Source organism: Myxine glutinosa, chromosome 4 (genome assembly GCF_964187855.1).
Source record: "Myxine glutinosa chromosome 4, kmMyxGlut1.1, whole genome shotgun sequence".
Classification (NCBI taxonomy): domain Eukaryota; kingdom Metazoa; phylum Chordata; class Myxini; order Myxiniformes; family Myxinidae; genus Myxine; species Myxine glutinosa.
In genome coordinates, this window is record NC_136264.1 from 9,464,938 (window position 1) to 9,478,411 (window position 13,474).

The following is a 13,474-nucleotide window of genomic DNA, read 5'->3' on the forward strand; positions in this document are numbered from 1 at the left end:
AGGGTAGCTATCTGGGAAACCCTATCAGGGTAGCTATCAGGGTAGCTATCAGGGTAGCTATCAGGGTAGCTATCAGGGTAGCTATCAGGGTAGCTATCAGGGTAGCTATCAGGGTAGCTATCAGGGTAGCTATCAGGGTCGCTATCAGGGTCGCTATCAGGGTCGCTATCAGGGTCGCTATCAGGGTCGCTATCAGGGTCGCTATCGGGGTCGCTATCGGGGTCGCTATCGGGGTCGCTATCGGGGTCGCTATCGGGGCCGCTATCGGGGCCGCTATCGGGGCCGCTATCGGGGCCGCTATCGGGGCCGCTATCGGGGCCGCTATCGGGGCCGCTATCGGGGCCGCTATCGGGGCCGCTATCGGGGTCGCTATCAGGGTCGCTATCAGGGTCGCTATCAGGGCCGCTATCAGGGCCGCTATCAGGGCCGCTATCAGGGCCGCTATCAGGGCCGCTATCAGGGCCGCTATCAGGGCCGCTATCAGGGTCGCTATCAGGGTCGCTATCAGGGTCGCTATCAGGGTCGCTATCAGGGTCGCTATCAGGGTCGCTATCAGGGTCGCTATCAGGGTCGCTATCAGGGTCGCTATCAGGGTCGCTAGCAGGGTCGCTTAGATGGCAGAGCACTGGTGCAGTTCACCAGAGGACCTGGGTTTGATTCCTGGTCTGGGCATGTAATTTTCCCACAAATATAAATGTAAGTAAATAAATAAACAAGAAGTCGTCATGCAGAACACGATACTTGCAAAATCAACCCCTCTCCCACCCTTCCCGCCCCAAAAAGGGTTGCCATTGATCGAGCAAATTGTCCATTTCATCAAGATTAAAATTGACGATCTTGATCAAAGCTCGTGTCAACAAGATGAAAAGTAACGATTTCACGAGTTGAGCTTGAGTTGACTGACCTCGAGTTGACCTTTTGACCTCAAAACTGGTTGGTTTGCCAATTCAGTGAGGCACTATGCAAATGCTGTTAAATTTTCAAGTCAGATGGAAATTGATGATTTTGGAAGTTTGACCTTGAGTTCACCTTTGACCTTAAAATAGCTTTCTAATTTACTGACCCGATATATAAATGCTGTTCAATTTTCAAGTAAATCTGATTAAAAATGGCGATTTTTGAAATTTGACCTCCAAATAAATAGGCTTCTCAGTTGTGACGACCTCCACAACTTAGTTAAGTTTCACGACGATCGGTTTAGAATTGTGACCTGTAGGCGAGTGACAGACAGAATAACAAACGCAACCGACCAATATACTTGAAAAATCTTCGATTTTGCAAGTAATAAAAGTGTTGATTGAAAAGCAGGCAAGGAATTAATCGATAGGAAAAGCCATAGTTTGTGTAGTTGTAGTAGAACCAGCATGTTTTTCTTGCATCCTGAAGTGCATCAAGCTTTTGTGAAAATAATGACAAGATCCCCACTCGCAACCCCACAAAAGCTCATCCCAATAACATGCAGCTCACAACCATAAACAATTATGTGTGTGCATGACAGCAGCATTTATAATAGGTCGTCACAACAATTTTATGCCGTTCAGAACAAGATGACAAATGGCTGTTGTCAGTGGAAGAACTCCACAAGTTTTGTTCCAAGCACATTCTTCCTGTGACGTTACTCATTGTCAAACACCATCAATTGAACATGCTACACGTTTTACCAAGTTCACGTGCGATTCACGCTCGTGAATACATCGATCTGTTCTGCATTTCAAACCTTGTGATGCAGTATTCCTTATCACCAGGAATCCCAATATATCGAGGCCGCTCGCCCATTGCCAAGACGAATGTTTCGGCAGTGAGCGTGGATTCCACTCCCTGCGTATTCGTTGCCTGCAACACCACCACAAAATAGCATTATGAAGAGCAAACTTTTTCATTTATTTTGAAAATTTGAAATCACTTATCCCAAATTGATCCGTCTCAAAATGCTATACCGCACTTTGGTTCCCAATAATGCACAGCAAACCAGACAGCCCAATACACCCAGACGTCGTTATAACCAGACAATGCCCGAGTGCCATTTGCGGGTGGATTTGTGACCACAATCGGACAAAAGTACCCAGCAACGCTGATGTTCACAATGTGGATACTTCGCCCTAACTCTCCATTTTGCGATGAAAACATTTTCCAGTTCACAGTGAAATTCCACTAGATACGCACTGGACCATGCCGTGCTCCCGCCGTGGGATACACCCTGACAGCAGTGAAAATCGGGGTGGCTGCCCTTTTCACGGTCTTTGCCCTTTCCTTTTCAAGGCAGCTAAACCTAAAGGTGCAAACGGCAGCATGATAAGGGAATGACTGGTTGTTTACAATGCTCCTTGAAAGAATGAATGAATGAATGAATGATCGTTTTAAGGCCATTTTCCCCGCTAGAGCAGGGGTTAGCCTTGCGGGCCCCATGACAATCATGGTTCCCTGTTTGAGGCAATGTTTTTATGGCCGGATGCCCTTCCTGACGCCAACCCTTGGTCATGCTCTTACGATGCGCAGGGATACGGTGTACCTATTCTAAACCTGGGTACACACAGTGATCATTCATCCCAGCAAGCTGGTACTCAATTTGCCGACCTCGGAAGGATGACAGGCTGAGTCAACCGCCCTGGCGTTAATTCAGCGATCGACTGGGATTCGAACCCAGGATCCTGGGATCCCAAACCAGCACCCTAACCGCTAAGCCAACCTCCTTGAAAGCTCAGTGGGTAATTTGTGCCCTTCAAGATGTCCTTAAAAACAGCAAGTTTCCTGTTTGGAATGATTTTCTATTTTGTTTGACTGCCAGCCACGCACACAGTAAAACAATAATCTCGCTCCTCTTCACGCATGTGTGATTGGGTGAAGATAAGGGGAAAAAACAACAACAACAAAAAAACCCTTGGGTGAGGGAGGCAAATGAAGTTGCTACAGCCTCCATCATGTGACCCTTCGAGTTTGGTTGGGATTGGATAAGTAACAACCAAACATATCACAGACAGGCAGACACAAAATTGCGTATTTTAGTACGTGCAACAAGCTGCACGAAGGATGACAAATCTGTCGAGCATACAGCAAGAAGAGATCCCACAAAAAGGTGACATAATAGGTAAACACGTAAGCAAAGATGGCAGAAATAAGCCAATCAAAAAAGACGTGATAGTCAGGGAATTTGCAGAATGAAAATACCACCTTAATAGTGTGTGGTCCGATAAACTTTGCAAGAGCATTATCGTAGGTCACAGTCTTGGTGCGCAGGGCAACTCGATATCCAAAGTTCAGCGAGTGAATGTAGTCCTGAATTCCATTCTTCATCGTTTCCCAATTGTGTTTTGCTTTAGGAAAAAAAAAAAACAAAAAAAAAAAAACTAGGTCAAATACAAGGTAGTCAGTGCAAGCAAAGACACTTAGGACACAATTTCGCACTCACCCCAACCTTCAAATTTGTACGATGGTGGAAAGCTACAAATTGGAACAGATGAGCAAACCTCCAAATATAGTTAGTAGTGATTGGTCTCTTCCCAACAGTCAACTCCACACACCTCAACAATGGGTATTTAATCAACAAACTCGGTGAAGTGTTTGTAAATTGCAATCTTGACCTCACGATTGACTGAGCACGTACAGTCGTACATGCATTACCAATAAAAGTATGCTTTTACAGATCACTGCAATGTACCATTAAAACAACTGACATCAACAGCACAAGACTTCAACTTTGGTTCCCAGCATTTGGCTATGCACTCAGAGGGAACACAAACCGGACACGCTCTGCACCAAACTTGGTTTTTGAAAACCGATCAAGATCGCACTAAATTTTACCCATTAGTTCACTTTAAACATTCGAGCCTCATTCACCTTACCTTGGTCGCCGAACTCCCATCCAAAGCTGCGAGCGTCATCCATTCCATGTGCTAATAGAGCGGCTTGGTGCATTAGTTTCTTTGGGATACAACCCACATTCACACATGTCCCGCCAAGTCCTGCAAAACATAATTCGTTTTCAGGATTAAACCAGGAACCAGAACATAAAGCATCTAGCTCTGTCTGTCAAAGACACCTTGTGGTATGAGAGGCTCCACTTAGCTATGCAAATAATATGGAGCTATTGATAGGCTACAACCTTTACATTAGCTCAATATATGGAGGATCACCCCTCAACATTTTAGGTCAATTTCTCTTCCTGATCATTTTCGATTTTTGGATATTATGCCAAAATTTATTCAAAATGCAAGCTGGAAGTAGTTCATTCTATTTGAGGTCTTCGCAAAATTCAAAACGCAAACTTGCTTCAGCTTAAACAAAGCTTGAACACAACCAAGCCACTCCGCAACCAGCAGCCTCATTATATTTACTTGGCCTAATTTACTTTGGGTTTGAGGGTAGAGGAGCCGCAGTTGAAACCCAAATCATATCCAGGGTCCTCCTGAAGATTCAAATAAAGGATTTGGTCTTCAGTATAACTGAGAGCTTTGCACCACCATATTTGTCAAAATCTTACTTGTTCTGTTTGGGAAACGCCAAATTTCTCAAAATTTCAGTTATTCTGTTTGTCAAACGCCATATTTGTCCAAATCTCAGTTCTGTTTGTCAAAATTTCAGTTATTCTGTTTGTCAAACACCATATTTGTCCAAATCTCAGTTCTGTTTGTCAAACGCCATATTTGTCCAAATCTCAGTTCTGTTTGTCAAACGCCAAATTTGTCAAAATTTCAGTTATTCTGTTTGTCAAACGCCATATTTGTCCAAATCTCAGTTCTGTTTGTCAAACGCCAAATTTGTCAAAATTTCAGTTATGCTGTTTGTCAAACGCCATATTTGTCCAAATCTCAGTTCTGTTTGTCAAACGCCAAATTTGTCAAAATTTCAGTTATTCTGTTTGTCAAACGCCATATTTGTCCAAATCTCAGTTCTGTTTGTCAAACGCCAAATTTGTCAAAATTTCAGTTATTCTGTTTGTCAAACGCCATATTTGTCCAAATCTCAGTTCTGTTTGTCAAACGCCAAATTTGTCAAAATTTCAGTTATTCTGTTTGTCAAACGCCATATTTGTCCAAATCTCAGTTCTGTTTGTCAAAATTTCAGTTATTCTGTTTGTCAAACACCATATTTGTCCAAATCTCAGTTCTGTTTGTCAAACGCCATATTTGTCCAAATCTCAGTTCTGTTTGTCAAATGCCAAATTTGTCAAAATTTCAGTTATTCTGTTTGTCAAACGCCATATTTGTCCAAATCTCAGTTCTGTTTGTCAAACGCCAAATTTGTCAAAATTTCAGTTATTCTGTTTGTCAAACGCCATATTTGTCCAAATCTCAGTTCTGTTTGTCAAACGCCAAATTTGTCAAAATCCCTCAGCGCACGAATGCTGATTTTCAGGTGCTCTGTCCTTAGGAAATTAACGTTTCCAATTCCAGCTGAACAGAAGTTTTTTTGGAAAATGACAGTGCTATATTTCACAGTGTTAAAGTATATAATTTAATCGAAATAAAATAAAGATTGCACAAATAAAATAAAATAAAAATTCGGAAGTTCAACGCCGTTGGTCTTCAACACGTCCTTATTTAACACATTAAATTAGTTCTTCATGCCCGTTTGTGCCCTTGAAAACAGCAAGTTTCGTATTTGGAATGATTTTCTATTTTGTTTGACTGCCAGGCAGCCAAACAGTAAAACAATAACCGCACTCCTCTTCACACATGTGTGATTGGGTCAAATTCTGAGCCAAAGCATCGCTAAACTACAGGATCGTTTTCCGTTTCCAATAGTTCAAAATATAACATTCAATTTAAATCAAGTTGTTCCTCGATCATAAACTGACGTTTGTGGACAAACAGATATTCAGTGAACCAATTGCTTAGGCCAGCTTCTTTTGTGCGGGGTAAAGATGTTTGTAGACGAGGTATTTGATAAACACACTCCACCACAAATAAATAAAACATGCAAATGTTGCCGATGAGATTTGTGTGCGACGTCACAGGACAAATGAGGTCGAAACCTCTGACAGATAAACTTTGAGCAATTGCATGTCCATTTGTTTGTGACCTAATTATGCAATGCGTTGTGGTGAGCGTTTTCACAAAGGGAACCAACATGGAAGTAACCATCGCAATATCAGGAATGAACACTTCCAGCAGCAATCACTGCATTGACCGTACGAGTCCGCAAACCTGAGCCTAGGAAACGGCATTCCATACTCAAATCAGCTACTGTTGCAGCTGAGAGGAGTGAGAGGGTATGTAGCTGTCTTGGCAAGGTTCAAAAACACCAACCAGTGATATCCCACCGATGTTAAAACTTAATTAAAAGTGGCGAGACGGTAAGTCAGGGTGTCATGAAAAACAATTTGAATAGTTTTTTTTTGTATACAAAGTCGAGGCTCATGGAAGAGCTAATATAGGGTCTGTCCACCTTGATCAAAAATTTGACAGACAACTTTGATAGACAAAAAGGAATATTTATTCGTACGCACTGAGATAATGTGCTTGTCCGCAAGGCCAACCAGATCTCTACCTTCTACTCTTTCTGAATTGTAATTTATACCCCAAAGTAACTCGGCAAAGTGAGGCAAAGTGCCTGCCATTAGTTCAGAGCACAAGAATGCTGTTATAAAGACCCTTAGTTTAATATTTTGTACAAGGGCAAACCACAGATAAAACATGTTTTCTTCCAACTCCAACACAAAGGCACAGTTCTGCTCAGAAACTGCGAGATGTCTTTATGCCAAAGGCACTCAAACAATCAAACCTACTTTAACTTCGCATGACTACCCCATGTGATGCAAGGACCCAGCATGCTTTACGACCATCGGTGCGTTTGATTGGTCCAGAGATGACAATTATTCATTTTTACTCCGACACAAACACATAGAATACACAATAAAGGGAGGAGGAGACAAGAGGGAGAGGGAGAGGGGGGGAGAGAGAGAGAGAGGGAGGGAGGGGGAGAGAGAGAGGGGGAGAGAGAGACAGAGGGGGAGAGAGAGGGGGGGGAGAGAGAGGGGGAGAGAGAGAGGGGGGGGAGACAGAGAGAGGGGGGGGAGACAGAGAGAGGGGGGGGAGACAGAGAGAGGGGGGGGAGACAGAGAGAGGGGGGGGGAGACAGAGAGAGGGGGGGAGACAGAGAGAGGGGGGGAGACAGAGAGAGGGGGGGAGACAGAGAGAGGGGGGGAGACAGAGAGAGGGGGGGAGACAGAGAGAGGGGGGGAGACAGAGAGAGGGGGGGAGACAGAGAGAGGGGGGGAGACAGAGAGAGGGGGGGAGACAGAGAGGGGGGGAGACAGAGAGAGGGGGGGGAGACAGAGAGAGGGGGGGAGACAGAGAGAGGGGGGGAGACAGAGAGAGGGGGGGAGACAGAGAGAGGGGGGGAGACAGAGAGAGGGGGGGAGACAGAGAGAGGGGGGGAGACAGAGAGAGGGGGGGAGACAGAGAGAGGGGGGAGACAGAGAGAGGGGGGAGACAGAGAGAGGGGGGGAGACAGAGAGAGGGGGGGAGACAGAGAGAGGGGGGGAGACAGAGAGAGGGGGGGAGACAGAGAGAGGGGGGGAGACAGAGAGAGGGGGGGAGACAGAGAGAGGGGGGGAGACAGAGAGAGGGGGGGGAGACAGAGAGAGGGGGGGGAGACAGAGAGAGGGGGGGGGAGACAGAGAGAGGGGGGGAGACAGAGAGAGGGGGGAGACAGAGAGAGGGGGGGAGACAGAGAGAGGGGGGGAGACAGAGAGAGGGGGGAGACAGAGAGAGGGGGGGAGAGAGAGAGAGAGAGAGAGAGGGGGGGAGAGAGAGAGAGAGGGGGGGAGAGAGAGAGAGAGAGGGGGAGAGAGAGAGAGAGAGAGAGGGGGGGAGAGAGAGAGAGAGAGAGGGGGAGAGAGAGAGAGAGGGGGAGAGAGAGAGAGAGAGGGGGGGCGAGAGAGAGAGAGGGGGGGGCGAGAGAGAGAGGGAGAGAGAGAGGGGGAGAGAGAGAGGGGAGAGAGAGGGAGGGGTGAGAGAGAGAGGGGGGAGAGAGAGAGGGAGAGAGAGAGAGAGAGAGAGGGGAGAGAAAGAGAGAGGGGGGAGAGAGAGAGAGAGAGAGGGGGAGAGAGAGGGAGAGGGGGAGAGAGAGGGAGAGGGGGAGAGAGAGGGAGAGGGGGAGAGAGAGGGAGAGGGGGAGAGAGAGGGAGGGGTGGGAGAGAGAGAGGGGGGGAGAGAGAGAGGTGGGGAGAGAGAGAGGTGGGGAGAGAGAGAGGTGGGGAGAGAGAGAGGGGGAGAGAGAGAGAGAAGGGGAGAGAGAGAGAAGGGGAGAGAGAGAGAAAGGGAGAGAGAGAGGGTGAGAGAGAGAGGGTGAGAGAGAGAGGGTGAGAGAGAGAGGGTGAGAGAGAGAGAGGGGATATGGAGATAGAGATAGAGAGAGAGAGAGAGAAGAGAGCAAGAAGAGAGAGAGAGAAGAGAGCGAGAAGAGAGAAGAGAGAAGAGGGGGGGAGATAGCACAGAGAGCAGGGGGAGCTAGGCCAAAGAGGAGTTTGTAGAAGACAAAGACCACCAATGTGCCTGAGGTGAGAGTGAAAGTCCTTCAGAATCAGCTGCATCGCAGAAGATACCAATGATTCTGAAAGCCTTGGTTTCTACAGAGATTAGCAGAGCTAGGTGTGAGGAAGGGAGCACCAGCCCAGAGGGGAGAGCAGTATTCCATTGAGCTGTGGATAAAAGCTTTGTATGCGGTGAGGAGCTCAGAGGTGCCAAGGAAGGACTTCAGACAGAGGATATCTAGTCGGCGACTGGCTTTGGAGGCCAGCTTGGAAATGTTGTTTTCCCAAGAAAGATCATGGCAGATAGTGAGACCCAAAAGCTTCAGTGACAGAACTTGGCAAGGATTGTTGAGAAAGTAGATGGGAAGGTTGTCCAGACAGTCTTTACTGAGAGACAGTGAGAATTGTCAGGATTAAAAGGACATGTTCCACGTGTTTGACCAGTTTGTGATTTTATCCAGGTCTGCAAAAGGTGAAGAGGCTGATGCATGCCGATCTAAGGGTTGAAAAAGAGAGCAGCAGAGCGTGAAGTCATCACCAAAGAGATAGACGATTTTCCAGTCGGAGATATCATTAATGAAGATTCGAACTAGAACGGCTCTCAGTAGAGAGCATACCTCTGCCAGGTGAACAGTTTACGTTTTGTATCCCAGAGTAGTTCAGAAAATTACATTTAATCCAAATAATCCATCCACTAATTTTTGAGATATCCTGCTATGTATCGTTTTTGGCCCTATCTCCCAATGGTGAAAAATCACTTTTTAAAAATTATACTAGCCGGATCCGGATCCGGATCTGGATCTTCACCAAAATTGAATAGATTCCTCATCACACACACAACCTGTCCAATAAGTTTCGTCCAAATCCATCCATCCATAACTTTGAGATATCCTGCTACATGTTGGTTTTAGCCTCATCACTCAATGGTGAAGACTAACTTAAAAATTAAATAATTCTCATATCCAAATCCATATTCAGATCTTCACCAAAAACGAATCGATTCTTCCTCGTCACACACACAACCTGTCCACAAAGCTTCGTCTGAATACATCCATAACTTTGAGATATCCTGCTATGTATCGTTTTTGGCCCAATCTCCCAATGGTGAAGAATCACGTAAAAAATTATAGTGGCCGGATCCGGATCTTCACCAAAATCTAATCATTTCGTCCTTGTCACATACGCTACATCTCTGCCAAATTATGTCCAAATCCATCCACAAGCAAACAAACTGACAGACAGGGGTAAAAACAACCTCCATCCACCTTTGGTAGCAGAGGTAATAAATAGCACCGCAAAGCGGGCTTAACCCCTCAGCCCATGCATGGTGGAAACCAATTTCAATATGGCTGCCGTCGCGGCCATATTGAAAATCGCAGCACACCAATTTTCGAAAGGAACCTTCCTCTACTCAACCCTAACTCACTGCAAAAATGGATTTAATCGGACAAGCCGTTCTCCATGAAATTTACGAAAACCAATTTCAAGATGGCTGCCGTGGCGGCCATATTGAAAATCGCAGCGCACCATGAACCTTCCTCTACTCAACCCCAACACTGCAAAAATGGATTTAATCGGACAAACCGTTCTGCTCGAAATTTATGGAAACCAATTTCAAGATGGCTGCCATGGCGGCCATATTGAAAATCGCAGCATGCCCATTTTCGAAAGGCACCTTCCCCTACTCAACCCCAACACACTGCAAAAATGGATTTAATCGGACAAGCCGTTCTGCTTGAAATTGACGGAAACCAATTTCAAGATGGCTACCTTGACAAACAAGCTATTCCCTGTTTGTCGTTAAAGGCGGCAAAAAGGGTTGGCGTCAGGAAGGGCATCCGGCCGTAAAACATTGCTTCAAAAAGGGGACCGAAAAAACAACAACAACCATGGTTCCCGAAAAAGGCCAACCCCCGCTTGCGGGGAAAAATGGCCTCTAAAGGTGTTTTTTTTTTTTTTTCCGTGGCGGCCATATTGTAAATCGCAGCGCGCCCATGAACCTTCCTCTACTCAACCCCAACACACACTGCAAAAATGGATTTAATCGGAAAAGCCGTTCTGCTCGAAATTGACGGAAACCAATTTCAAGATGGCTGCCGTGGCGGCCATATTGAAAATCGCAGAGCGCCCATTTTCGAAAGGAACCTTCCTCTACTCAACCCCAACACTGCAAAAATGGATTTAATCAGACAAGCCGTTCTCCTTGAAATTGATGGAAACCAAAAGTTGACGGACGCCCAGGACGACAATACCCCTTAGCCCAATTTGGGCTGAGGGGTGAAAAGCACAGTGCCCAGACCACGACCTTAGGGAACTCCAGCCTGGACAGGAAGAGATGAGAGAATTCCATTAACAGCCACACGTCGATTGTGACCTGAAAAGAAGTCTGCAAGCCATGCGTGGAGGTTTCCATGGATACCATAGGAGGAGTTTGGTGAGCAGGGCTGGGTGCCAGACCGTATCGAAGGGTACGTGATATGTCAAGGGAGACAGCTCTAATTTCCTGTTTGGCATTGAGGACCTACATCCATTGTTGAGACAGCAGAAGCATGTCCAGAGTAGAGCAACCTGGGCTGAAACCAAATTGATGATCAGCGATCAAGCCATTGGAGAAGAGGAAGGATTTGATATCCAAAGCAATGATGGATTCCATCACCTTGCTGATGGGAGCAAGCTGATTGGTCTGTCGTTGCAAGAATCTGTTTTTGCAACTTTTTTGTGTGAAGCGGAAATGTTGGCCGATTTCCAAGCAGAGAGTAGATGCCCTTGAACAAAAGAGCGGGTAAAGAGAACAGAGAAAGGGTGAGATAGAGCGGCAGGGAAGGATTTTAGGGACTGTGGGCTGATGCCTTCTGGTCCAGTTGCAGAATCGGAGTCGAGGTTTGACAAAAACTTCTCCACCTTGTTGGGAGAAGGACACAGTCCAGGAGCAGCTCGGTACGACTCGATAAGGTGGGTACAGAGAAATGGGTTTGGGACACAATATTTTGAGGCAAACACAGAGTTGAGACATTCAGCTTTTTCACATGAGGCATCAGCTGTGTAGCCGTTTGAGGTGAGGGAGGGGAAACAAACACCAGAAACAGATTTGACCATAAGCCACCATGTTTTGGAGGAAGGAGACAGGTTTGAGAGTTCAGTCTTGAGAGTAGAGAGATATTGCTTCCTGGCTCTCCTAAGGGTAGACACACACTTGTTCCGAGCTTTGTGAAAGGAAACGAGATTGCCTTCAGTTGGATTTGCTTTCCAGGGGGCAAAGGCAAGTTGTTTCAGGGCAACTGCCTCTCCACAAGATTCAGTGTACCATGGACGGGAGGAAGGGTAAGACAACTGAAGACGCGATGGGATAAATCTGTGCATGAGAGAGAGCAATTTACTTTGGAAAAATTCCCAGGATGGGTTGGTCAGAGGCAGTAGAGATGGGAGACCAGTGCAGATGATTGATGGCGGCTTGCGGACCATGCCAGTCAGCCTGAGTGAAATGCCAGACTCGTCGATGCTGAGGAGGCTCTCTGAGAATGGCCAGAGAGATGTCCACTATAACAAGCATATGGTCAGATGAACCGATTGGAGCAGAAGAACAGATATTTGCAGGGAAGTTTGTCATAACCAAGTCTAGAAGAGATGATGTACCATTGGCTGAGATCCGGGTCAGGAAATCTTGGCAGGAGTGAGGGGAGGAAGGAGTGAGGGGGAGGAAGGAGTGAGGGGGAGGAAGGAGTGAGGGGGAGGAAGGAGTGAGGGGGGGAAAGGAGTGAGGGGGGGAAGGAGTGAGGAGGGGAAGGAGTGAGGGGGGGAAGGAGTGAGGGGGGGAAGGAGTGAGGGGGGGAAGGAGTGAGGGGGGGAAGGAGTGAGGGGGGGAAGGAGTGAGGGGGGGAAGGAGTGAGGGGGGGAAGGAGTGAGGGGGGGGAAGGAGTGAGGAGGGGAAGGAGTGAGGGGGGGAAGGAGTGAGGGGGGAAGGAGTGAGGGGGGGAAGGAGTGAGGGGGGAAGGAGTGAGGGGGGGAAGGAGTGAGGAGGGAAGGAGTGAGGGGGGAAGGAGTGAGGGGGGGGAAGGAGTGAGGGGGGAAGGAGTGAGGGCGGAAGGAATGAGGGGGGAAGGAGTGAGGGGGGGAGGAGTGAGGGGGGAAGGAGTGAGGGGGGAAGGGGTGAGGGGGGAAGGGGTGAGGGGGGAAGGAGTGAGGAGGGAAGGAGTTTTGAAGGGAAGCGGTGAGGGAGAGTTTTGAAGGGAAGCGGTGAGGGAGAGTTTTGAAGGGAAGCGGTGAGGGAGAGTTTTGAAGGGAAGCGGTGAGGGAGAGTTTTGAAGGGAAGCGGTGAGGGAGAGTTTTGAAGGGAAGCGGTGAGGGAGAGTTTTGAAGGGAAGCGGTGAGGGAGAGTTTTGAAGGGAAGCGGTGAGGGAGAGTTTTGAAGGGAAGCGGTGAGGGAGAGTTTTGAAGGGAAGCGGTGAGGGAGAGTTTTGAAGGGAAGCGGTGAGGGAGAGTTTTGAAGGGAAGCGGTGAGGGAGAGTTTTGAAGGGAAGCGGTGAGGGAGAGTTTTGAAGGGAAGCGGTGAGGGAGAGTTTTGAAGGGAAGCGGTGAGGGAGAGTTTTGAAGGGAAGCGGTGAGGGAGAGTTTTGAAGGGAAGCGGTGAGGGAGAGTTTTGAAGGGAAGCGGTGAGGGAGAGTTTTGAAGGGAAGCGGTGAGGGAGAGTTTTGAAGGGAAGCGGTGAGGGAGAGTTTTGAAGGGAAGCGGTGAGGGAGAGTTTTGAAGGGAAGCGGTGAGGGAGAGTTTTGAAGGGAAGCGGTGAGGGAGAGTTTTGAAGGGAAGCGGTGAGGGAGAGTTTTGAAGGGAAGCGGTGAGGGAGAGTTTTGAAGGGAAGCGGTGAGGGAGAGTTTTGAAGGGAAGCGGTGAGGGAGAGTTTTGAAGGGAAGCGGTGAGGGAGAGTTTTGAAGGGAAGCGGTGAGGGAGAGTTTTGAAGGGAAGCGGTGAGGGAGAGTTTTGAAGGGAAGCGGTGAGGGAGAGTTT

At 47.5% G+C, this 13,474-nt stretch overlaps 1 protein-coding gene across 1 annotated transcript in view; it reads right to left on the minus strand.

Moving 5' to 3' along the window:
- LOC137412978 (thioredoxin reductase 1, cytoplasmic-like) overlaps positions 1 to 13,474 on the minus strand; it is a 110,936-nt gene that overhangs the window by 42,205 nt on the left and 55,257 nt on the right. The window contains exons 6-8 of the mRNA XM_068098338.2: positions 3,840 to 3,959; positions 3,169 to 3,311; positions 1,718 to 1,833 (exon numbers count right to left, since the gene is read on the minus strand). Of these exons, the coding sequence (XP_067954439.2) occupies positions 1,718 to 1,833; positions 3,169 to 3,311; positions 3,840 to 3,959 (379 nt within the window). The remainder of the gene's footprint in view (positions 1 to 1,717; positions 1,834 to 3,168; positions 3,312 to 3,839; positions 3,960 to 13,474) is intronic.